This window comes from Girardinichthys multiradiatus, chromosome 10, assembly GCF_021462225.1.
Source record: "Girardinichthys multiradiatus isolate DD_20200921_A chromosome 10, DD_fGirMul_XY1, whole genome shotgun sequence".
NCBI lineage: Eukaryota > Metazoa > Chordata > Actinopteri > Cyprinodontiformes > Goodeidae > Girardinichthys > Girardinichthys multiradiatus.
In genome coordinates this window covers 13,659,190-13,683,416 of record NC_061803.1, presented here as the reverse complement: position 1 = coordinate 13,683,416, position 24,227 = coordinate 13,659,190, and the positions used below count along the sequence as shown (strand labels likewise).

The 24,227-nt window shown below is 39.9% G+C and overlaps 1 protein-coding gene across 5 annotated transcripts in view; it reads left to right on the top strand.

Annotated features, from left to right (window-relative positions):
* dock1 (dedicator of cytokinesis 1) overlaps window positions 1-23,182 on the top strand; it is a 308,112-nt gene extending 284,930 nt beyond the window's left edge. For all 5 annotated transcript variants that reach the window (XM_047376374.1, XM_047376376.1, XM_047376375.1 and 2 more), the window contains 6 exons: window positions 11,851-11,988; window positions 15,246-15,388; window positions 16,214-16,412; window positions 17,732-17,906; window positions 18,909-19,060; window positions 22,311-23,182. In XM_047376374.1, coding sequence (XP_047232330.1) covers window positions 11,851-11,988; window positions 15,246-15,388; window positions 16,214-16,412; window positions 17,732-17,906; window positions 18,909-19,060; window positions 22,311-22,406 — 903 coding nt within the window. In that variant the 3' untranslated portion in view covers window positions 22,407-23,182. The remainder of the gene's footprint in view (window positions 1-11,850; window positions 11,989-15,245; window positions 15,389-16,213; window positions 16,413-17,731; window positions 17,907-18,908; window positions 19,061-22,310) is intronic.
* Window positions 23,183-24,227: the final 1,045 nt, after the last annotated feature.

Genomic DNA, 24,227 nt, shown 5'->3' with positions numbered 1-24,227 from the left:
TGAGACTCTAAAGGACTCCATTAGCATGCAGCACTTACTGACCACTTTTTTAAGAACACAACTGGCCTAAATGCATTGAGTTGCTGCCATGTAATTTGTAAATCACATTCAAGCAGCTCAGTGCATTTAGGTATCTAGATGTAACGAAGACGTGCAAACTGAGTATCGGAATAGGGAAATGTGATTTAGGTAACTTTAAACATGGCATGGTTTTAGGTGTCAGACAGACCGGTTTAAGTTTTTTAGACCCTGTTGATCTCCTGGGATTTTCAGGTTTATATCTGGTAAGCTTCAGTTGTGACTTGTTGAATTCAGAGAAGGGGCATGCTGGTTCAAGATGATAGAAAGGTAACAAAAGATCAAAAAACTACTTATTATAACCAAGGGATGCAAAATGCCATCTCTCAAAGCACAATATTTCAAACCTTAAGCAGACTGAAGCAGCTACAATAGCAGACTACATCGGGTAACACTGATTTCCTCTAAGAACAGGAAACCAAGGCTTCAGTTTTACACAAGCTCACTAAAATTGGATTTCAATCATGGTTGTTGAACTGACAATTCTTCAGCAGCTCTGTGATGGTATCCTATCAAAATGGACCGTAATCGTAGAGGAAGGTTTTCAACAAGTTATCAAATTGTCAGTACTGGCATGTTGTACCTAATTAAGTGAGCAGTGAGTTAATGTGTTAAAGTTTATGACCATACAATTGGAAAAAGTCTGAACAAGTAGGCCTTATTCAGAGGAGCCACTGGAGGAACACCTATCTAAAGGAAACTGGGACTAAAAACTAGCTTTTAAGCCTTACCTCATAATGAACCTTCAGATTTTGTTAAGAATGTCCTTTTAGACAGATTAGAGCAAAGTAAAGAATGTTTTGAATACCAAACATTAATACCTCATACCAAATGTAATATGTTTCATGGTTGGTAATGATTTGGACTTGTTTTGTAGTGCACCTTCTAATCAGGAAGTCAATGATGGGCTCCTCTGTATCCCAAAGTATTGTTGGGTCAAATGTTAGGTCATCCATCTGTCAGTTAAATCTGGGCCCAGTTTGGGTCAACAATAGAACAGTAATCCAAAACACAGCAGCAAATCTGCATCAGATTGACAGGGCCACTTCAAAAGCTTTTTCAAATTCCACACAACAAGCCAACTGGAATTATGGGTGAATTTTCAGATAGTTGTAAAAAAAAATCCCTCCAAAGTTTGAAGAACTGAAGCAGCACTGTATACTAAATTCCTTCACAACCATATGAGAGACAGAAAATTACCACTTCCAGTTATTGCTGCCAAATGTGGTTCTACCAGGTATTGAATTATAGGGTGTACTTAGTTTTCCAATGACTGCATTGCTAGTTATGGGAGCTACCTTTTTCCAATGACTGCATTGCTAGTTATGGGAGCTACCTTTTTCCAATGACTGTATGTCGACATATAGACTAGATTGAAACCCTCTGCAAGTTTTTACATGTAATTTAAAAAGTAAATTTTTGTGTGTGTTTTGGCTCTGAGCCTTAGTGTTGTACACAAATAGTTTAGCAGCCTGCAGCCACCAAGCAGAACTCTGTTGCCATGCCACCTCTCAGTCTCACTCAATCATTTTAAGGTCTATAAAAAGATATGGGTATCCTGGGAGACGTGAATCTTGCCTCAGCTTTCACTCACCGTGTTTTTTTTTTTCCTCATTGCTTTTTTCGTCTCACGACACTTCGTCCTTCTGTCTCTTCTCATCCTTTCTCTCACCTCTAACTCGTGTCCCGTTCGCTGCTGTTTCCTTTCCTTCACCTTTTCCATCTCAGGCTCCTCTCCTTTATTGTCTTCTTCAAAATGCCCCAGCAGTGATGATGATGAAGGTGCGTAATATCAGGGGAAATCTGTGCACAGTGTGTGTTGCCTTGTCTCATTTATCTTCCTGTGCCTAGCTTTGGTTTAGTGAAGCACAGCACAGCTGCACTCATTGGCTTTCAGTGACTGATACCTGCTCCGAATGCTTCCCATCACAGAATTGTGTGAGTGCAGCATGTTACATGGGTGAAAAAAACCAGTCCAAATGTATATTTTGATTATAACAGTGCCATGGAATAGTATTTGCACCCTTTCAGATTTCTACAGTTTTTTGGTTTTTAGTTGCTTTAAAATATTTTTAGATGGACCAAGGTTTAATATTAGACAAAGATAACTTGAGTTAATGCAAAAGACAGATTTCAAATGATGTTTTTTTACTAAGGGATAAATTCAGTCCAAAAAAACTTGACCCTATGTTAAAAAGTAACTGCCTTTAAACCTAATAACTGCCTCTTAACGCATGGTTGCAACAACTGCCAGTAAGCTTGTGATAACTGGCAATGAGGTTTTTAGATTTCTGTAGAGGAATATTGACCTACTTTTCATTGCAGAATTGTTTTGATTCAGGTACACTGGAGGTTTTCCCAGCATAAGCGGCCTGTTTAAGGTCATGCTACAGTATCTCTGTCAAATTTAAGTCCAGACTTTAACTAGGCCAGTCCCAAAGCTTTATTTCTAACCTATTTAAAAGTGCACTGGCTGGTGTGCTTTGGATCAATGTTCACTTCATAACTGAAGAGCACTTGAGCTTAAGGTCAGAAACAGATAAAGACATTCTTCTTTAGCATTGACTACTGGAAAGCACATATCATGGTTCCCTTAATTACAGCACGTCGTCCTGGTCCCAAAGCAGCCCCAGACCTAACACCACCAGCATGTTTGACTGTGCATATGATGTACCTTTCTGAAATGCTTCGTTAAATTATACAAGATATAAGGAGACATAAACCTTCAAAAAATGTTCCAGTTTTATCCCATTTATCAACAAAGTATTTTCCCAAAAGTCTTGGGGAAAGTAATCAGACTGTTTTTTGTTTTGTTTTTGGAAATATAAGACGGAGCTTTGTGTTCTTTCTGGTCAGCAATGGTTTTCCTCTAAAATTACAGGTTAGTGTGGATCACTTTTCCCTTCCTTAATAAATGCAACCAATATTAGACAACTGCTTTAGGTCATCTTTGTTATAACAATTCATTTTATGATCTGAAACATTTAAGTGAGACAAAAAAGCAAAGACAGAAGAAATCTGTAAAGGCCCAAATACTTGTTTACTGCTCTGTATTGGTAGCTCCAGTAAAGATGTTTAAATCAAATGTATATTTTTTGCAGAAGCATAATGTCACACTGAAACACAAAAAAAATGAATCTTTAATCTCAGTACATGTATTAGGAAGGAAAACAAATCCAAGTTTAAGGTATAATTGTCGGTACCTCTAGCAATTTCTCTACCATGAATGTAACTGACACATTGTTGATGTACTTATTGGCCAGATTATCTCTAAAATTGTAATTAGTAACCCATGAGCCTTGGTTTTCTTGGGGTATAAATATGACGTGGCAAAGAGTAGGCTTACTTTTAACCACAAGGCTGGTCAAGGACCAAACAATATCTTGAAACCATTCAAGTGAGCAGGGAGTAAGAAAAATCTCCAAAGCTCACTGTTACAGAAATGCAGTGCAGTGGCATCTCTGGGTCACCAAGTCTTCATAACAACCATTAAAGCACATTGAACCAAAGAATCTACGTATAATTGCAGTTTTTTCCCACAATCCCACAAAGACTTAACCAACATGCAGTTTCCATTAAATACAGCATAACCTTTGTGTACATATGAGTACAATTAAACCGTGGCAAAATAATTTTATTTTATTTTATTTGTTTGTTTTTCTTTATTTTTTGTGTAGCTAGTGACCTATATTGACAGAAATCAGACAGGAAATGGGCAAAGCCCCCAAGGTCAGTAATTGAATGCCAGACAGCTATGTTGAGGACCAATATGAGTCGCCCTCTCTACCGCTACACCACCTGCTACCCTAAATGAGTTTATTTTTTATTTTAGTTAAACATGTTAATGAGTTATAGAGATAAAATGTTAAACATTTTTTAAGTAATGCCAAAAGGCATTTTCTGTTCTACATCACAAATATAAAAAGTTGCATTGAGTTTGCTAGTATATTGTGCTTTAATAGGATGACATAAGGAATAATACCAGTAGGCTCTGAGTGTGCTCTACCACTCCTTCAGTGTCTTGCAAACTACACTTCCAGAGGGTCTTTTCATTGTTGCTGGGCACCTTAATCAGGCCAACATGAAGATGGTTCTGCCTCATTTCCACCAGCGTGTGAACTTTGCAACCAGAGGCTCACAGAACCTACACAAACATTCAGGCAGCCCCCTGCCACCACATTGGCTTATCAGATCATCTCTCTGTAATGCTGTTTCCTACATACAGACCCCAGCAGGTGAGGGTCTGGTCTGCGGGATCTGTGTCAGCATTACATGACTGCTTTGAGTGCATGGACTGGGACATGTTTAGGGAAGCTGCGACTGAAAATGAACACAGCAATGTAGAGGAGTATGCTAAATCTGAGTCTGCATACATCCAGACGTGCATGGAGGATGTATCTGTGACTAAGATCATCACCACAAATCAGAAACGCTGGATGACAAATAACAAAACACAGATTACAAATGTGGAGACAGAGAGACACTCAGGTCAGCTAAAGCCAACCTGAACCGTGGCATCAGAACGGCAAAACGTGTCTATGGTCAGAAAATCCAGGGTTTATTCCATGACCCAACAAACACCAGATGCATGTGGCAAGTCATCTGGGCCATCACATACTACAAGGCTGTTCCTTTATCCTGAGGAGAACATAGACTTTCTTAACACACTCAATAATTACTTTGGGTGATTTGAAGCCCTCAACAGCACTCCTGTGAGGAAAGCCACTTCTCACCCAGGTGAACAGGCACTCAGACTTGAGACAGCTGATGTCTGGAGGACTTTGAGAAGGCTCAACACACGCAAAGCAGCAGGCCCTGATAACATACCAGGACGAGCGCTCAAGGAGTGTGCAGACCAGCTGGCTCACGTCCTAACGGACATATTTAGCACCTCACTGCCTCACTGCTGTCGTTCCATCCTGTTTCAAGACTGCCACCATCATACCAGAGTCCAAAAAATCTTGGTAAGCAAACTGGCCCCCCTTGGACTCAACACCCCCCTGTGTAACCAGCTGCTGGATTTCCTCACAGACAGACCACAGTCTGTAAGGGACAGCAAAAACAACTCCAGCGTCATCTCCCTCAGCACCGGCTCCCCCCAGGTCTGCGTCCTAAGCCCACTGCTCCTGACCCTGATTACCCAGGACTGCCGTGCCAGGTTCAGTACGAACCATATCATCACATACAGGTCCTTCTCAAAATATTAGCATATTGTGATAAAGTTAATTATTTTCCATAATGTAATGATGAAAATTTAACATTCATATATTTTAGATTCATTGCACACTAACTGAAATATTTTAGGTCTTTTATTGTCTTAATACGGATGATTTTGGCATACAGCTCATGAAAACCCAAAATTCCTATCTCACAAAATTAGCATATTTCATCCGACCAATAAAAGAAAAGTGTTTTTAATACAAAAAACGTCAACCTTCAAATAATCATGTACAATTATGCACTCAATACTTGGTCAGGAATCCTTTGGCAGAAATGACTGCTTCAATGCGGCGTGGCATGGAGGCAATCAGCCTGTGGCACTGCTGAGGTCTTATGGAGGCCCAGGATGCTTCGATAGCGGCCTTTAGCTCATCCAGAGTGTTGGGTCTTGAGTCTCTCAACGTTCTCTTCACAATATCCCACAGATTCTCTATGGGGTTCAGGTCAGGAGAGTTGGCAGACCAATTGAGCACAGTGATACCATGGTCAGTAAACCATTTACCAGTGGTTTTGGCACTGTGAGCAGGTGCCAGGTCGTGCTGAAAAATGAAATCTTCATCTCCATAAAGCTTTTCAGCAGATGGAAGCATGAAGTGCTCCAAAATCTCCTGATAGCTAGCTGCATTGACCCTGCCCTTGATAAAACACAGTGGACCAACACCAGCAGCTGACACGGCACCCCAGACCATCACTGACTGTGGGTACTTGACACTGGACTTCTGGCATTTTGGCATTTTCTTCTCCCCAGTCTTCCTCCAGACTCTGGCACCTTGATTTCCGAATGACATGCAGAATTTGCTTTCATCCGAAAAAAGTACTTTGGACCACTGAGCAACAGTCCAGTGCTGCTTCTCTGTAGCCCAGGTCAGGTGCTTCTGCCGCTGTTTCTGGTTCAAAAGTGGCTTGACCTGGGGAAAGCGGCACCTGTAGCCCATTTCCTGCACACGCCTGTGCACGGTGGCTCTGGATGTTTCTACTCCAGACTCAGTCCACTGCTTCCGCAGGTCCCCCAAGGTCTGGAATCGGCCCTTATCCACAATCTTCCTCAGGGTCCGGTCACCTCTTCTCGATGTGCAGCGTTTTCTGCCACACTTTTTTCTTCCCACAGACTTCCCACTGAGGTGCCTTGATACAGCACTCTGGGAAGAGCCTATTCGTTCAGAAATTTATTTCTGTGTCTTACCCTCTTGCTTGAGGGTGTCAATAGTGGCCTTCTGGACAGCAGTCAGGTCGGCAGTCTTACCCATGATTGGGGTTTTGAGTGATGAACCAGGCTGGGAGTTTTAAAGGCCTCAGGAATCTTTTGCAGGTGTTTAGAGTTAACTCGTTGATTCAGATGATTAGGTTCATAGCTCGTTTAGAGACCCTTTTAATGATATGCTAATTTTGTGAGATAGGAATTTTGGGTTTTCATGAGCTGTATGCCAAAATCATCCGTATTAAGACAATAAAAGACCTGAAATATTTCAGTTAATGTGCAATGAATCTAAAATATATGAATGTTAAATTTTCATCATTACATTATGGAAAATAATGAACTTTATCACAATATGCTAATATTTTGAGCAGTGGGTCTCCTCACGGACAACAACGAACTGGCCTACAGGAAGTGAAACACCCGGTGGACTGGTATGAAACAAACCATCTAATCTTAAAGGTCAACAAAACAAAAGAGATTGTTGTTAACTTCAGGAAAAATCACACCCCCTTCCTCATCAGTGATGCTGCAGTGGAGCGGGTCAGCAGCATCAAATTCCTGGGGATGCAGGGTCGGAAGAGAAGAGCACCACTTTATACAGAAGGACAATAGAGAGCATACTGACCAGCTGCATCTCTGTCTGGTTTGGGCCCTGCAACACCACAGACTGGAAATGTGTAGAAAGAGTGGTGAGGACAGTGGAAACAAATGATTGGGTTAGCGCCTTCTTCAATCTGTGACACTGCTTGCAGATGCTGCCTGACCAGGGCTCGGTCAATTACAAAAGATTTCTCCCACCCCCACCATGGATTGTTCTCTCTGCTGCCCTCTGGCAAATGTTTCTGCAGTTTCAAATGCAGAATAAGCAGATTCCACAACAGTTTAATTCCCCACATCTTAAGACTGATAGATTTGCAATATTCCCCTCTTCCCATGCAACACTGGTCACTTTAAATGGTCACTGTGAATTCTGTTACAATACATCCAGCTAAGGTAATTGCACTTTTTATATTGCCTTATATATACTTTTTTTCACTACATAATTCTTCTTTACTTATTTGCCACATTCCTTCCTATTCTTTTGTATATATTTTTATTCTTTTTTATATTGCATACGCCTATATTTATGCTGTCTTGCTTTTACTTGTTTTTCTGTTTTTATTTGGAGCCTTGCAACGAAATCTTGCTCAAATGTACATTGTGAATGTGCGGTTGAATGATAATAAGTCTAAAGTCTGTGAGCGTTTTGGCGGGAAACACAGCAGGGTGATGTGGAAATACACCTTATGCCCACTGTTAAGTAGGGTGGAGCATGTCTGATCCTGTGGTTCGGTCTCTGTTCAAAAGGCCCTTGGAACGCTTTTACAGTGCATAGCATTACTAACTCTTTGAAATACAAGGTCATTTTAACAAACAGTCTAGTGGGCAACTAATAAATGTGGTTCTTCTGGTTTTTCAGCTAGATGATCATCCAAAATATATGACCAAATCAACACGGAACTGGTTTTGTCATGGCCATCTCATTTTTTAAATCATATAGAAAAGAATGAACTGAAGAGAGGAGGGTATTAAATAGAGTACAAAGGATTATCCAGTCAAATTTCTCTTCAGTATACGCCAACCTTGTAAAATATCAAAATGGAAGATAAAGTGCTTTGCTAATTGACAAAAGTGAGTTTTACAAGGTGTAATTTAGTTATGGCACAAGTTATTTATTTTAAAACATCTGTTTACTAACATTTAATTTTTTTTCCCTCCACTGAACAAATGTACTTCAATTAAAGGTTGGAATTTTCTTGGTATTTTTTGTCTGGGATTGTGATATTACTTTACCGTGGGTGCCAATAAATGTCCCCACCTTTGCATATAAATCCATCTAATGTTAAAACCTGGGAATGAGACAGGCTCAGTTTGAGATTATTACAAAAAGTTGCATCACAAAAGTATAAAGATGCAGTTTTTTTCTGCATGAAGCCAGTTCCTTTTATAGTTCACTGTGAAGGGGCAGTTTGCCCTCAGAAAAAAGGAAGAACGTTGATCTGACCCCAGGGATTCTTAGGTTAAGACATACACAGCATATACAGCTTATTTTGTACTGTCCGGATGAGCCTGATGTTTCACACACTCCTTGGTACCCGAATCCTCCCATTTGCTCCCAGTGTGAGTGAATTTCTTCATCATAAAAGCTACAGTACAAGATCTATGCTTTAGCTACACACCATGATTAGTTATTTAACATTTAGAGACTGTTTAAATCTGATTATTTTTTCAGTAGGAATTTAAGTATGAGGGGTTCTTTTTACATAACAGTATGCCTAACGTGTAGCAGAGACAGTTTAGATTGATCTTAGATTGATTGAGACACCCTCCCCCCTGCCGCCAATCACCTCTGTAAAAGTCGAGCAAAAGATCATACTCATATTCTGCTCAGCGGCTGAGGAATGTTGCTTCCTCCTCTCTAGATTTAGCCAGCAGTTTCAGTCTTTCCTTCGCTTCTCTTTTTACCTGCAATCCTGCCGCTCTGTGCTAGGGTTTAGTTACATCGGCTTACAACATTCTGGCAAGACAGCAGTGAAGTTAAAAAGGTTGCACTGCGTCATTATTTGCGTCAGCGGTGGAGAAGTAAACATCCTTCACGTCTTGTACATGCCTGTAGATATAGTCTATTCTTCTTATATACGTGTGTTAAGGAGGTGATTTCTATGGCAGGGGGTGGGGGTGAAGGGGGTGGTAGTGTGCCATGGCAACAGCTTCTGCTGAAGTTTACTGGCTCTGCCTTTTGTTTAAAAACTCAATATTTGGTACATTCACTGATCAGGTTATGAGGTCTAAATATTATGTACAGTGTCATATCCATATTTTCACACTTTGCCATGTCACAAACACAAACTTTAATGCAGTTAACTCCGGCTTTATGACCAACACAAACTAGTGCATAATTGTGAAGGGGAAGGAAAATGGTCTAAATCTACAATTTAAAAAATCTAAATCTAAAAAGTCCTTTGGGGCATGTCTCCACATGTAGAAATGTTTTTTATTCTTGCTTGAGCTCAGTCAGATTAGATGGAAAGCATCAGTGAACATCAATTGTTATATGGTTTCTCACCTAGATTTAAGTCATGACTTTGACTGGGCTATTTGATCTGAAGTTTAGATCAAAGCATATTGGTTTAGATTCTAAATCATTTCAATGTACAGGGGTTGGACAATGAAACTGAAACATCTGTCATTTTAGTGTGGGAGGTTTCATGGCTAAATTGGACCAGCCTGGTAGCCAGTCTTCATTGATTGCACATTGCACCAGAAAGAGCAGAGTGTGAAGATTCAATTAGGAGGGTAAGAGCACAGTTTTGCTCAAAATATTGAAATGCACATAACATTATGGGTGACATACCAGAGTTCAAAAGAGGACAAATTGTTGGTGCACGTCTTGCTGGCGCATCTGTGACCAAGACAGCAAGTCTTTGTGATGTATCAAGAGCCACGGTGTCCAGGGTAATGTCAGCATACCACCAAGAAGGACGAACCACATCCAACAGGATTAACTGTGGACGCAAGAGGAAGCTGTCTGAAAGGGATGTTCGGGTGCTAAACCGGATTGTATCCAAAAAACATAAAACCACGGCTGCCCAAATCACGGCAGAATTAAATGTGCACCTCAACTCTCCTGTTTCCACCAGAACTGTCCGTTGGGAGCTCCACAGGGTCAACATACACAGCCGGGCTGCTATAGCCAAACCTTTGGTCACTCATGCCAATGCCAAACGTCGGTTTCAATGGTGCAAGGAGCGCAAATCTTGGGCTGTGGACAATGTGAAACATGTATTGTTCTCTGATGAGTCCACCTTTACTGTTTTCCCCACATCCGGGAGAGTTACGGTGTAGAGAAGCCCCAAAGAAGCGTACCACCCAGACTGTTGCATGCCCAGAGTGAAGCATGTGGGTGGATCAGTGATGGTTTGGGCTGCCATATCATGGCATTCCCTTGGCCCAATACTTGTGCTAGATGGGCGCGTCACTGCCAAGGACTACCAAACCATTCTTGAGGACCATGTGCATCCAATGGTTCAAACATTGTATCCTGAAGGCAGTGCCGTGTATCAGGATGACAATGCACCAATACACACAGCAAGACTGGTGAAAGATTGGTTTGATGAACATGAAAGTGAAGTTGAACATCTCCCATGGCCTGCACAGTCACCAGATCTAAATATTATTGAGCCACTTTGGGGTGTTTTGGAGGAGCGAGTCAGGAAACGTTTTCCTCCACCAGTATCACGTAGTGACCTGGCCACTATCCTGCAAGAAAAATGGCTTAAAATCCCTCTGACTACTGTGCAGGACTTGTATATGTCATTCCCAAGACGGATTGACGCTGTATTGGCCGCAAAAGGAGGCCCTACACCATACTAATAAATTATTGTGGTCTAAAACCAGGTGTTTCAGTTTCATTGTCCAACCTCTGTAGCTCTGGCTGTATGTAAGGTCACTGTCCTGCTAATAGGTGAACCTCTTTCTTACGTTTCTTGAAGGTTTTCTCCCAGGATTTTCCTGTAATTATCTCCATCCATCTTCCTATCAACTCCAACCAGCTTCCCTGTCTTTGCTGTAGAGAAACATCCCCACATCATGATGCTGCCACTAAAATTTTTCTTGTTGGGAATATCGTGTTCAGGGTGATGTGCAGTGTTGGTTTGCCTGTACACAGTGTTTTACATGTTGACCAGAGCATCTTCTACTGCATATTTGCAGTTTAGGAGGGGGATGCTAAAAATAGGACTTGGGTTAGGGTTAGGACTGATGGCTTTGTTTCAGCAATGTCTTTTTTCTTGCAACTCTTTCAGCAAAGCCAGATTTATAGCATGCAGGGCTTAGTAGCTGTAGTGCCATCAAATTCTGTCAGCTGAGCTTTGAATCCCTGCAACTCCTCCAAAGCTAAAATGAAACTCAAATCCGGTTCTCTGATAAATCTTCCCGTTCAGTTCACAATTCCGAACTGCTATGTGTTGGTCTGTCACAATAAATCCCAATGAAATATATTACGGTTTGCATTTGTAAAGCGACAAAATAGAAAAAAAAGTTCAAAAGATCTTAATGCTTTTGCAATCTGCTGTATGTTTGGTAAGGAGTTTCTCTTTGTAGCAGGAAAGAGATATAGATTATGATGGCAACAACTCTTGCTGTAATCTACCAGCACTGGCCTTAATGTTGAGGAAAAGAGCCTAACGAATGAAAATACTTTAGAAAGACAACTGAGTTTCTCAGATGAATGAATTGTCTACATGTGACATGTCTCTCATCCTCAAAGAGTTTATGGGTGAAGGATACTTAAGCTGTTCGTTTCTTTTTAACAGATCCCGCATCTTGCTGAAGGTGTTCGCATCCATGGTGAGAAGGTCACCGAGGCACTGAGGCCTTTTCACGATCGCATGGATGCTTGTTTTAAACAGCTGCGAGAGAAGGTGGAGAAACAGTATGGTGTGAGGACCCTGGTAAGATCTTTTTTTAATGATCTCCTTGATTTCACTCTTTTGCATGAATAATAATTTTCTGCTCAATGTGCTAGTTTTATCTTTTCTGTGAACTGTTGGATTATAAATCTAAATGGAAATTTCTGTCATTTAGACTTTGTCTTATCAATTAATATGGTTATTCTTTAAGTGTGTTCAGTTCAAATTTGATTCCAATATAACTCAAGGTGCAAGGTGTTTGTCGAGGTGCAGTGTAAAATTTTCTTTGTTAGATAAATAACAGTACAACAAATGTCTTTAAGATATCCTCAGTAAACACAAAAATCTGTTTTCAGCTGATCTTTGCATTTAAGCACCGTATTAAATCATGAATTAACTGTGAATAACCCCATTGTTTAGAAAGCAATTTCACTTGGCACACCTGATTACTGCCAAATCTGTAGCATCAAAAAACCACTTAAATAGAACCATAAAGTTGGTTAAAGTGATCTCAAAAAGCAACACATCATGCCTCAATCTAGGAAAATCCAAGAAAAAATGGGAAACACCCACACTGACATTTATCAGTCTGGAAAGGTTAAAAGAGCAATGTCTAAATTTTTGAGCTCCAGTTAAACCACAGTGAGTCATTATCCACAAATGGAGAAAACATGGAAAAATTGGGAACCTTCCTAGGAATGGCGGACCTAACAAACTTACTCCAAGAGTGCATAAACGATTCATCCAGAAGGTCACAAAAAAAACAGAAGAAAACCTAAAGCAGACCTCACTTGCCTAAATAAAGGTCAGTGTTCATGATTCAGCACTGGACAAAAATGGTGTCCATAGAAAAATTCCAAGGCAAAAATCATAGCTGATCAAAAAGAACATAGAGACCCATCTCACATGTAAAACAATAAAAATGCATTGATTTAGCCCCACAATCTTGGGGAAAATATTCTAAACACCGAGGAGACAAAGACAAAACATTTTATCGTGTAAAATTAAAACAGTATTTAGGAAAAAGAACCTCATACTCACAATTAGGCAATTGGTGGTGGTAGTATGCTTTGTCTAGCCTTTAGTTTGTGACTTTAGGCTCAAATAAGTCCACTTGGATTAGGCAGCTAGACAGTGATTCAAAGAAACCAGCAATCCATCTCGAAATGGGTTAAAAAATTATAATTTGGAGTGGCCTTGTAAAAGTCCAGGCTTAGTCCAGATCTTATTTAGATGCTGTGGCATATCCCTAAACAGGCCATTCATGCTCAAAAACACTCCACTGTGTTTCAATTGAAAAGATATTTCAATTAAAAGAAACACTTGATGACAGTTGTTGGCATCAAGGGTGGGACAACCAGCTATTAGGTTTAGGGTGCAGTTACTTTGTACAGGGCCAGAATGTTTTGGATGGATTTGTTTCCCCTGAATAAATGAAGATCTTTGAAAACTACATTTTGAATTTTGGTTCCATGTGCCGAGATGGTAACAGCACTAGGATTACTACAAGGCTTTATTCGATTTAAAGAAAGAAACAAGTTGCTGTCAACCTAATGGCTTTTCCCTCAAGTCCAAGGTTAATTCTGCAGAACAATATCAGACCTAATTCTGCATGATCCAGCAGCACTGGATGTCTGCTTGAAAAGAACTGGCTGCAGTCCAGGTTTTTTTCTGTTTCTCAAAATGTGCGGAGCATCATAAACAGGAGAATCAGGTAACAAAGATCAAGGCTTCTTGAAAGAATCTTCAACAAGATTTTTTTGTAGGTGTCATGATGCAATCCCATAATGTTAAGAGCAAGAAACCAGGTTGCGATGGTAGTTCTACACTAGTTGGTAAAACCTTAATCATAAAATCTGACGAGCACTTGATTTTGATCTTCCTTTGCAGTAAAGTGCTTTATGCCCCACTATGCGTATTCTTTTAGCTGATGTCAGCTTGTCTGCAGCGGCTTTCGGCTGGGGGACTGCTTTCCATTTCTCTTCTTCTTCTTACTGGTTTAATTGTTGCTTGGCCAAGCATTTCCATATATTCTGCCAGAGGTAAAGAGGTTGTCCCTCCGTTAAAAGAAGAGGGTGGTGACCTTTCAATTCAATTCAATTCAGTTTTATTTATATAGCGCCAATTCACAACACATGTTGTCTCAAGGCACTTCACAACAGTCAGGTACATACATTCCAATTAATCCTAACAATTGAACAGTGCAGTCAGAGTTAGCTTTTTATTCAAATTGGATAAAAAGTTTTTCTATCTAAGGAAACCCAGCAGATTGCATCCAGTCAGTGACTTGCAGCATTCCCTCTGAATGAGCATGTAGAGACAGTGGACAGTCACTGGCGTTGACTTTGCAGCAATCCCTCATACTAAGCATGCATGTAGCGACAGCGAAGAGGAAAAACTTCCTTTTAACAGGAAGAAACCTCCAGCAGAACCAGGCTCAGTGTGAGCGGCCATCTGCCACGACCGACTGGGGGTTTGAGAGAACAGAGCAGAGACACAAAGAGAACAAAGAAGCATTGATCCAGAAGTACTTTCTATGGGAAGGAAAAGTAAATGTTAATGGATGTAGCTCCCTTAGTCGTTTCACCTAGAAAGAAAGAACAGATAAACTCTGAGCCAGTTTTCAAGGTTAGAGTTTGAAAGAGAGCACATATAATTAGTTACAGTTAAGCTCAGTCAATGGCCATGTCTAGGAGAGAGAAAGGGTTAAACACTAAAAGACAGGGCTATGTGGATCATCGGTAGAGGGTGAGCATTAAGTTGTTGCCAGCAGAAGCTTGGACGATTCCCCTCTCCAGAAAGGTGTCACAGGTAGACACAGAGCCAGGCCAGGTGTAGCTTCTAATCAAAAATAAGTAATCGCTTCCCAGAAAGTGATAATAAGGCTACGTTGTTAGATGGTCCCCTGCCTTTTATGAAAATTGTCTTTAAAGGCAGGGGGTTTCATTTTTCTACCCACAGGTTCCAGGAGAGATAAGGACAACCTCAAATGTTCTTTGTACTTTCACCCCTCTTCAGTTTATGGTCGAGAGTGTTGATGCTGAGTAGCTTTAATCAGAGGTTTTGACACCAAATAAACTTTTTCCTGATGTTGATTTGCATAAATCCGCCTAAATCTTTGCAAACTACAACATGCTAATTAGCTACATAGCTAATTCAAATAACAAGATAACTCACCGTTTTTGATAAATAATAGTTTGTTCATTAGCTAATAACTAGCTTACTGTTGAAGACAAGAGATATAACTGCAATACATCTAAGAACGCAAATATTTCAGAACACTAACACTCTGGCGTTAGCCGGCAGGTGATGAACGAAGAGGGCCTCGTCCTCCCTCCATGGTGCGCTCCTTCACCATGCCCTCCTCCCAGAGGCCGCTGTCCGTCGCTTCAGTCACCTCTATCTCCTCTGACAACTCCCCCTCCAGGCCTGGATCAGATGGGTAACCTTTGGTTTTTAATTTTTCAAGATGTAAAGCACCATAAAAGTGTGGCTTTAATCTGTTTAGTAGATGATGATTGGTTGTTAGATCCAATAATCCACATGGAGCCTTTATGGATGTGCCAGTGCAATTTAACTTACTTCTGTATATTTTTTGATAAAACTGGAAGTTCTTCATATACAGGTGCTGTAATTAAACTCGAAAAGTGAAACTTGTATATAGATTATTACACTCAAAGTGATATATTTAACGCATTCATAATAACTAATGATTACACAATCTGCTGAAAAACTACTGGCTAGACAGTCAGTCTCCACAAAGGTTAAGTTACAAAAGGTATCTTCTAAAGAAGCTGGCTGTTCACAGACAGGTGTATCTTAACATATTAGTGGAAAATTAAGTGGAAGGAAAAAGTATGACTGAAAAAGATGCTGTGGGTCATAGTAAAAGCAACCTGACCCTTCTTAACAACACAGCTGTGCCACAGGCTGATCACCTTCATGCCTCAGTGCAATGATCCAGTAAGCAAAGGGAGCCCCAACCATGTACTGAGTGGATATACTGTACAGCACTTTTCAGTAGGCCAACATTTCTGGAATCTTTAATATAAAATTTTCTGAAAAAGCCTAGTTTAGCGTTTTCATTACCTGTAACTACTTAATGTGAGGATCACTTTTTGAGGTTTATTGATTAAATATATGTACTTTTCGATGATATTCTAATTTCTGCACATGTGCTGGCTACAAATGTGTTGGCATGCGCTAACATAATACTGCATTTCAAAATTTTGTTTGACCATTGGGTGTATTGTTTTCCTCCCCCAAGCTTTGCCTTGGAACCCCTTCTACCAAAGAAGCTGCATACAAAGTCTCAGGACAAACTGGACCGGGATGAACCTGAAAGGGACCGCAAAGAGAGGAAGAAGGAGAAGAGGAACAGCAAGCACCAAGAGAATTTCGACAAAGAGCTCAAGACGGCAGAGATTTGTCTGCAGCCACCTGAAGCTGTCATACTCTCCGAGACGGTAGTGTTCATTCTTTTTTTCTTATTTGTGTTTTCTGCTCTTTCTTTTAGTTGGTTAATATGTTATTATTTTTGGCTTTTACGTTCTCTAGTCTTATTTTGTCATAACTTTCCCCCTCAACTGTCTTTCCTTCAGCCTTTTTTCAACCACTTACCTTGCGAATATTGTGAAAAAGTTTAATATTTTCACTTATTCAGACGGTTTCAGAAAGTTGAACTTATATATAGATTCATTACACATAGAGTGAAATATTTCAAGCCATCATTTATTGTAATTTTGAATATTATGGTTTACAGATAATGAAAACCAAAAATTCTGTCTCACAAAATTTGAATATTACATAAGATAAATAAAACAAAGATTGATTAAAGAAAAATGTCAGGCTTCTGAAAAGTATGTTCCTTTCTATGCACTCAGTATGTGGTTGGGCCTCCTTTTGCATGAATTACTGCATCAGCGCGGCATGGTATGGAGGCAATCAGCCTGCGGTTCTGCTGAGGTGTAATAGAAGCCCAGGTGGCTTTGAAAGCAGCCTTCAGCTCATCTGCATTGTTGGGTCTGGTGTCTATCATCTTCCTCTTGACAATGCCCTATAGATTCTCTATGGAGTTCAGAAAATACACTGGACCAACATCAGCAGTTTACATCGCACCCCAAATTATCACTGACTGTGGAAACTACACACTGGACTTCAAGCGACGTGGATTCTGGGCATCTCCATTCTTCCTCTAGGATGGGTCAAGAGCAGAGTACCTAGGAATGACCAGTGATAATCGCTTTTACCAGTTGCTTTTTCCAGACTAATACTTTACACAACATCAATATATTTCATACCGTTTGTGGACAAACATTACATGGTGCACACTGTGTTTCCCAGTGTCTCCCTCACGGCTGGCTGTTTGAATTTCACCAATTACGAGGTTATTTGTTAATGTCGCCTGCAGTGCAGAGTAGCCCCAAGGACATATCTTTTCATATTCAAATTCAAGCCCCAATAAAGTGGGGAAAACACGCTCATGCATGCAAGTAATTATTAGAAACCACAAATAACACCCTGCAATCCGACAAGCACATTTACCCAAATGGGTTTCTCCTTCACAAATACAAATAGCTGTTTTAATATGTGCGTGGAATTGCTCAACAATCCCAAAGGAAATGTGAAACCAATTTTCCTTTGTGATATTTCATCAGAGCCCCGACTTATTTGCTGAAAAATTTCCTTTAAGTGTTGTTTTATTGACTTAAATGGATTCGGTTGTTCAATTTCAGCACTCAGTAAAGACTTCATCTTTTTGTTTTCTCCTCACGTGACCTGACAGATTAGCCCCCTGCGGCCTCAGAGACCAAGGAGCCAAGTTCTCAATCAGATGGCTGGAGATCGACGTCTCTCGGTCTCGCCAGGACCTCCTTCTTCCACCAACTCCACCTCCTCAATTGGGCCCCCACCCATTACACCAAGGAACAAATCCACCTTTAGCCTGCATGCTGTTTCAAGTAAGAAAAGTCTTCACTCTCAGTACTTTTGATCTCCTTCTCACTATGATAGTCTGCCACTTTGGCAGGGAGATAAGGCCAAAGCTTTACTTTTAGATAGCAGAGCTAAAACTCACTGTACAGCAGGGCCAAAAGTAAATGAGATACAGATTCTTCCTTTTTCCAGTTCATCTGAGTCCAGTCCTGCTTAGCATTGTTGCTGCCTCCCATATCATCAGAGATTATCAGTGAAAGTTACTTCTGTTTGTTAGCCCAACAATCTTCCAGAGCAGCCATAGATGGGTTTTTGATTTCAAAAATGACAGTTTTCATCCCAGTGAAATCTTAAATAATACCAGTCATGGAGTTTACACCTTGTTCAATTTTATACCACAGGCAGTGCAGGGAATTTTCTGGTTGTATGTAGTATAAAATGGTATTTCCTCTCCCTTACCTGTTTTTGCAAGCTGTCTGTCAGCTGTGTGTGATAAGCAGAGGACACAAGAATCAATAAACTTTTCTCCTTGTTCAAAAAAAAGGCTTGGAAAAAAGGTGAAACATTCAGTAGCTTTTAAATTCTGCCCTACCCTACAACAAGATTTCTTTACTTACTAGAGCAGAAAAAAAACAGCAAGCATTGAACTATGGAATTCAATTCTTAAAAAGCCGAGTTTTGCATTTGCATTAGCGCATTCTACTAAATGTGAGTTTCACTTTTTTAAGTTTATTTATTTAATATATGTACTTTTGATGATATTCTATTTCATGCACCTGCAGTGGAACAAAATATTCTACAATTTGGACAAATTATTTAATACATAGTATTGTTAAAATATCTTCTCGTATGATTTTTGTGTAATCAGAATTCTTCATCTTCTTGTCCAATAAACTGAATGTATTGTTACACCCCTAGCAGTTGATCTCAGTTTTTTAATGTTCTCTGGCTCTGAGTGCTTCTTCTACAGAGGACCTCGTGAATTTGGTTGATGAATGTCTGCTGATGTTCGCCTTTTTTTTTTACAGATCTGGAGCTGAACGGGATGGGCTGCTCCGACAAGGGTGAGACCCCTCCTCCTTTGCCGGTGAAAGGCAGCACAGCAGATTACGGCAACCTGCTAGATAATCAAGACTTGACGAGTCCCTCGACGCCTCCTCCACCCCCACCACATCAAAGAGTAGGTGTTTTAATTAGGGCTGAGTGTAACTCCTTAATGATGCATGGCACTTGGAATGAAACAAGCGTCCGATACTGACACTTGACATTTAGGTCAACATCCTTCACGATTCCTTCATCCTCCGTCTCAACATTTCTCTGTTCTTGTCTGTGAATGTGCTGGATTTTACTATTTAATTTAGTTGGGTTTTTTTCAGCTTTTCTGCACTAAGTGTCACAGAAGACTGTAGGCATCAGTCAGTTAGTAGCCAGTCCGCCCTGCCGTTATTTATGCTGGTCCTGCCAGGAGGCCTGGTGTTCAGATGTGATTGATTGGATGATTACTTTACCTCTCACATTCATCAGAAGCTCTCCAGCTGTTAATCAGTGACTCATCTCTCCACACTCGCTGACTTCTACTCAAGCCATCCGCTCGTCTCGCATTGCCTGTCCTCGCTGCTAACTAATCTTATTTATCCAGTGTCACGGCCCGTGGACAGGTAGTAAAACTGAGCACTGGCACACGATGTGGCAGAAGACTGACACTAACGCAGCAAGAACACATGTTCTGTGAGCTTAGGGACTGCCCTTCTTCATTTACAGGTTTTTATAGCGGCGGAGGTGCGATCATTGAGGAGCATCACTCATTTGTTGTGAAAGACATGCGGGTCAAGATACCAGCTTAACCAGCTGAGACAGTTTCTGTTTAGACTGAATAAAAAATACCCTCCACTTATCTAAAGCATTCAGTAGCACCTCTTTGAAAATTGAATACAGTGCAGCCAATTGCCTAGTGGTCACCTAATTTGTAAATACAGTCCAACTGTTGGTAATTTAAGTATAAATCAAGTTGTTTTCCAAGGCCTCAGAGGTTTGTTAGAGAATATTAGGGAACAAACAGCTTCATAAAGACTAGAGAAACAGGACAGGTAGAAAACAAACCCCTCACATGACCCCAAACACATCATCAACATGGTGAAACATGGCGATGGCAGCATAATGCTTTGGGAACCCCCCACTGGGGTGTCTTTTCTGCAGCAGGGATAGAAACCCTTGTTAGAGGTGAGGGGGAGATGAATAAAGGTCAATCCTGGACGTAAGCCTGTTAGTGGCTGCATAACTCTTGGGACTGCTGCAGAGGTTCATTTTCCAGAAATGACCTTAAACATGCAGCCAGAGCTACAATGGTTGGTTTAAATCAAAACATACTCATATATTAGAATGGCCCAATCAAAGTCCAGATATAAATCCAGTTGAGAATCTGTGGCAATACTTGAACATTCATTTTCAGAGATGCTCTTCATCAAAAAAAAGTGGATGGAAATTTCAGCCTCTAGATGAGTTAAACTTGTAACAACACACCCCAAAAGACTGGTACCGGTTTTTGCAGTGATAATACTTGTTTTGACTCAGGGGTTCTGAATACAAGTACATGCCACACTTTTAAGATTTTTATTTGTGAAAAATTTGGAAAACCGTGTACCATTTTTCTTCCACTAAACAAACATGCACTTCTTTGTCTTGGTCTGTCACATAAAATCTCAATAAAATACATTGAAGTTTGTGGTTATCCTCCACCTGAGCAAATTAGGAAGTTGGATAAAGTCTTCACCTTTGACATCTATTGTTTGTTTTAAAATATTACTACAGTGCATTCATGTGCCAGCAAAAATCAAAAGCAACACGAACAGCTTAGGTATGATGACATGTGTCAGAACATACTCTACAACTTGTCAATCTACTGCCAATCAACAATGGTGTCGTTGGAGCCTGGTAGTGTTATGTCCTGTAATCTCTCAAGCTGCAGCCGCTCCCAGCTGCATTCTTGTCTCTTCACACAGTCTGACACATAGCCAAGCTGCTAACTTGCTTTTTCCTGCTTGGAGTCACAGCAGAGATAGACAGAGTGGCAACACTGTAACTTTTTTGTCAGCCAGGTCTTTTTTTCTGCTTTTGAAATGCTGAACTAAACAGTTTTGTTTCGTTTTGATTTTCTGTGTTTCCTTATATGTAATTTTACATTTATGAATTAAGTTAGCTGTGTTGTCTTTCTTTTTTGTTTTGTGAAAATTCATCTAGTTTTTAGAGTATTTAATTTGTCTGTTATTTAAATTGATTATAAATTAATGAAAGTTCCAAATAACTTGTTCTGATAATAATTGTTCTGAATGCCTGTGAATGTCTGAATGTTTGTGAAAAAAAATGTAATTAACTTGGCAGCTTCTAATCACAGAAGCATTCTTATTTTCACTTGTACTTAAGCATTTTAGTGAATTATGGAGATTAACAAAAAACAAATCCTCTAGTCTCACATGTAATTTCATTGTATATTTTTTTGTGACATTTTTATATTACACCCTAATATCATAGATTGTGGTTCTCATCACATTTTGCGCCAGTTAATTCATAAAACACAACTCATTATCTGATTAAATAAAAATAACATGAACAACCTCCTTCTTGTAGATATTTGTTGGAGTCATATAACCTCAGTTCCTACTGTGAACTATGAGAAAATCTTATAACTTTAGGCAATCTGTTGTTAAAGTAAAGATGAAATGTCTCCATTGCAGGTGTAAATTCTGGTTTTGTACCAGAAAAAGTTGGGTGCCAAAAAAACTAAATTGCAGTTATATGACGGTGGGGAAAAATTACTGCCTTAACAACTCTATGTACTCGCCGGTGGACATTTTGTACCAACCTCGTATGACCTTGTGGCCCTCAAGAGGACCTTTGGTTTTTCTTTCATCAGTTCATTCCTGAGATTTTGTACTGATCATACATCAGGGTTAGGGTTCATGGACTAGGGGAGCATTTTGTAGCAAAAATCATGTCACTTCATATCCACCAGTGGGACATTTGGTACCGACTGTACATCACTTTGTTCATGCCAAGGGGATGTTTTGTAACAACTGTACATCAGTTCCTCTCCAACAAAGTAGTATGTTCTACTCGGTGTGACAACCAAGGTATTTTCTGCATTCTAGTCCTTGTGTGTTCCAATACATTATATCTACGAGCATGTGTTTAAATACAAGGAAAAATCAACTGATATGCAATGGGTTGTTTAAAATGCACATTTATGAAATAGAATTAAGGAGGGATGAAATGGTAATGCATGGGTATGAGATGAGGGTATGAAATGGCAAAGGGGCACATTGACTTGAAGTCACCATCTTGTAATTTCCTTCTGCATTTAAAGATTTCTGAATTAAGTTGTTTTGACATGAGGAAAATATAATTCCAGGGTTTCTTTTCTTTCTGTTTTGCAGCACATTCCACCCCCTCTGCCTAGCAAGACCCCCCCTCCACCTCCTCCCAAGACCACCAGGAAACAGGCCTCCATCGATTCAGGAATTGTACAGTAAACAAAGATACTGACTGAAAGACCAAACGGCACACTGACAGCAAAACAAAAAACATCAACAGAAAATGTTCCCACAAAAAAGAGAAAGAAAACAGGTTGTTTTCACCCACACATCCCTCGCTTCCCATCCCCAGCTTGACAAGATGAATACCTCACTGCAGCCCGCCCCCTCTTATCGTCCTTAACTCTCTCCTTTATTCTTTCTGCCTCATGTTTAATGCCATTTCCAGCAGGGAGCGTGTTTCACAGATGAATAGTCACTGAACTTGTTGATGCTGGCTACAACCTCCACTTTGCCACTTTGTGCTTTTTTTTATCATGACATGAGATTGTGCTCAGACAGATAAGCTTGGACCAGCAGCTTCTCAATACTGACCCACTCTCAAGTAAATGAGAACAAAAAAATTCATTGTCTCTGTTATTCATATTCCCCACTATGTACAGAGGTATGTATATATTATTTTATTTTGTTTTGCAGGTTGCTTTGTATGTGATTTAATCATGACTTTTTTGTATTAACACATCACTAGATTAGTGGCATTTATTTGAAACAAAAAAGGGCTTGATGGTTTGAATTGGCATGACATCATGAATTTTATTGGTAAAATATTCGGAGTGCACATCCTGCTAACTCTTATTCCATATATCCACTCATCATTGTTTAGACCATGTCCTTGATTGCTGTAACCTTGGAGTTCTATAACATTGACTGTTTCAAGTTCACTACTGACATGACTTCTGAATAAACTTTCAAATGTATGTATTTTAAAAAAAGAACAGATGTCTTCCTTATTTTCTCTACCTACACGGGGAGATGTTGAAACAGATGTATGCACTTTCAGGAGGTATAGTAAAAAGCAGAACAAACTGACAATCTTTATTCACTCTCTTACTTTACCTGAACACTGAGTGGTTGACCTTTCTGCTTCCTTGACTGGCAGCCTGCACAGGAGTTTCTGCATTGCTAACATGCATGAGCTCTGTTTCCACAAACATGTTACTCCATTAAAGGTACATTTTATTCGTAGCTGAAAAGCTTGAACCTTAAATTTGCTTTACCCTTGAAGAATAGTGTAACATGGTCTTTGCTACACCAAAGGCTTTTTTTATTTTTTTATTTTTACTGCTTTGTGAAATCCTAAAACTCATCCAAAAGCAACTGTTGAAGGCCAGACAAAAACAAAATTACCCTTTTTTTTTTCATTTTGCTTTTGCTTAACAACACAGCATTCAAGTCAGGGTCCCTTCACATTGAATTTAAGCTCCATTTATGCTCAACGTTAAATACATAAATCAATACAGGCGGAAGAAGGCAATGGCACAAACGAAGAATATTTTTCATCCATATAATGCACTATATGTAATGGCTGAACAGACAAGCATCATCTTTTGCGGTGTGTATTTTTATAAAAAAATACATTATCACAATGAACTCCACTGTTGCATGCTTGGGACTGTCTGAAAGTCAGATCTGCCCTTTATCACCCTACTTAATAAACACATTAAAAGCTTACCAAAGTAAGAAATGGGCAGACTTATTTACTCGCATAAAAAAGGGCATAATGGGCCCTTCAGACTGCTCGATCGTAGCACTACTGTATGTTTACTACTTGCCAAAACACTGTTTAGGCCTCATTGCAGTTGAGGAAATACCATCAATTTTAGTTTAGTTTTAGTTTTTGAGCAGCATGGAAGGATGCTGGGAGGGCACACAAGAGTCGGAATGCCAAGAATGCGCTTTGTTGCTCCATAGAATAAATACATCAGCATATCCATCATATTGCATATTTTTGCAGAAGTTTGCTGAGAACTGTATTTTCGA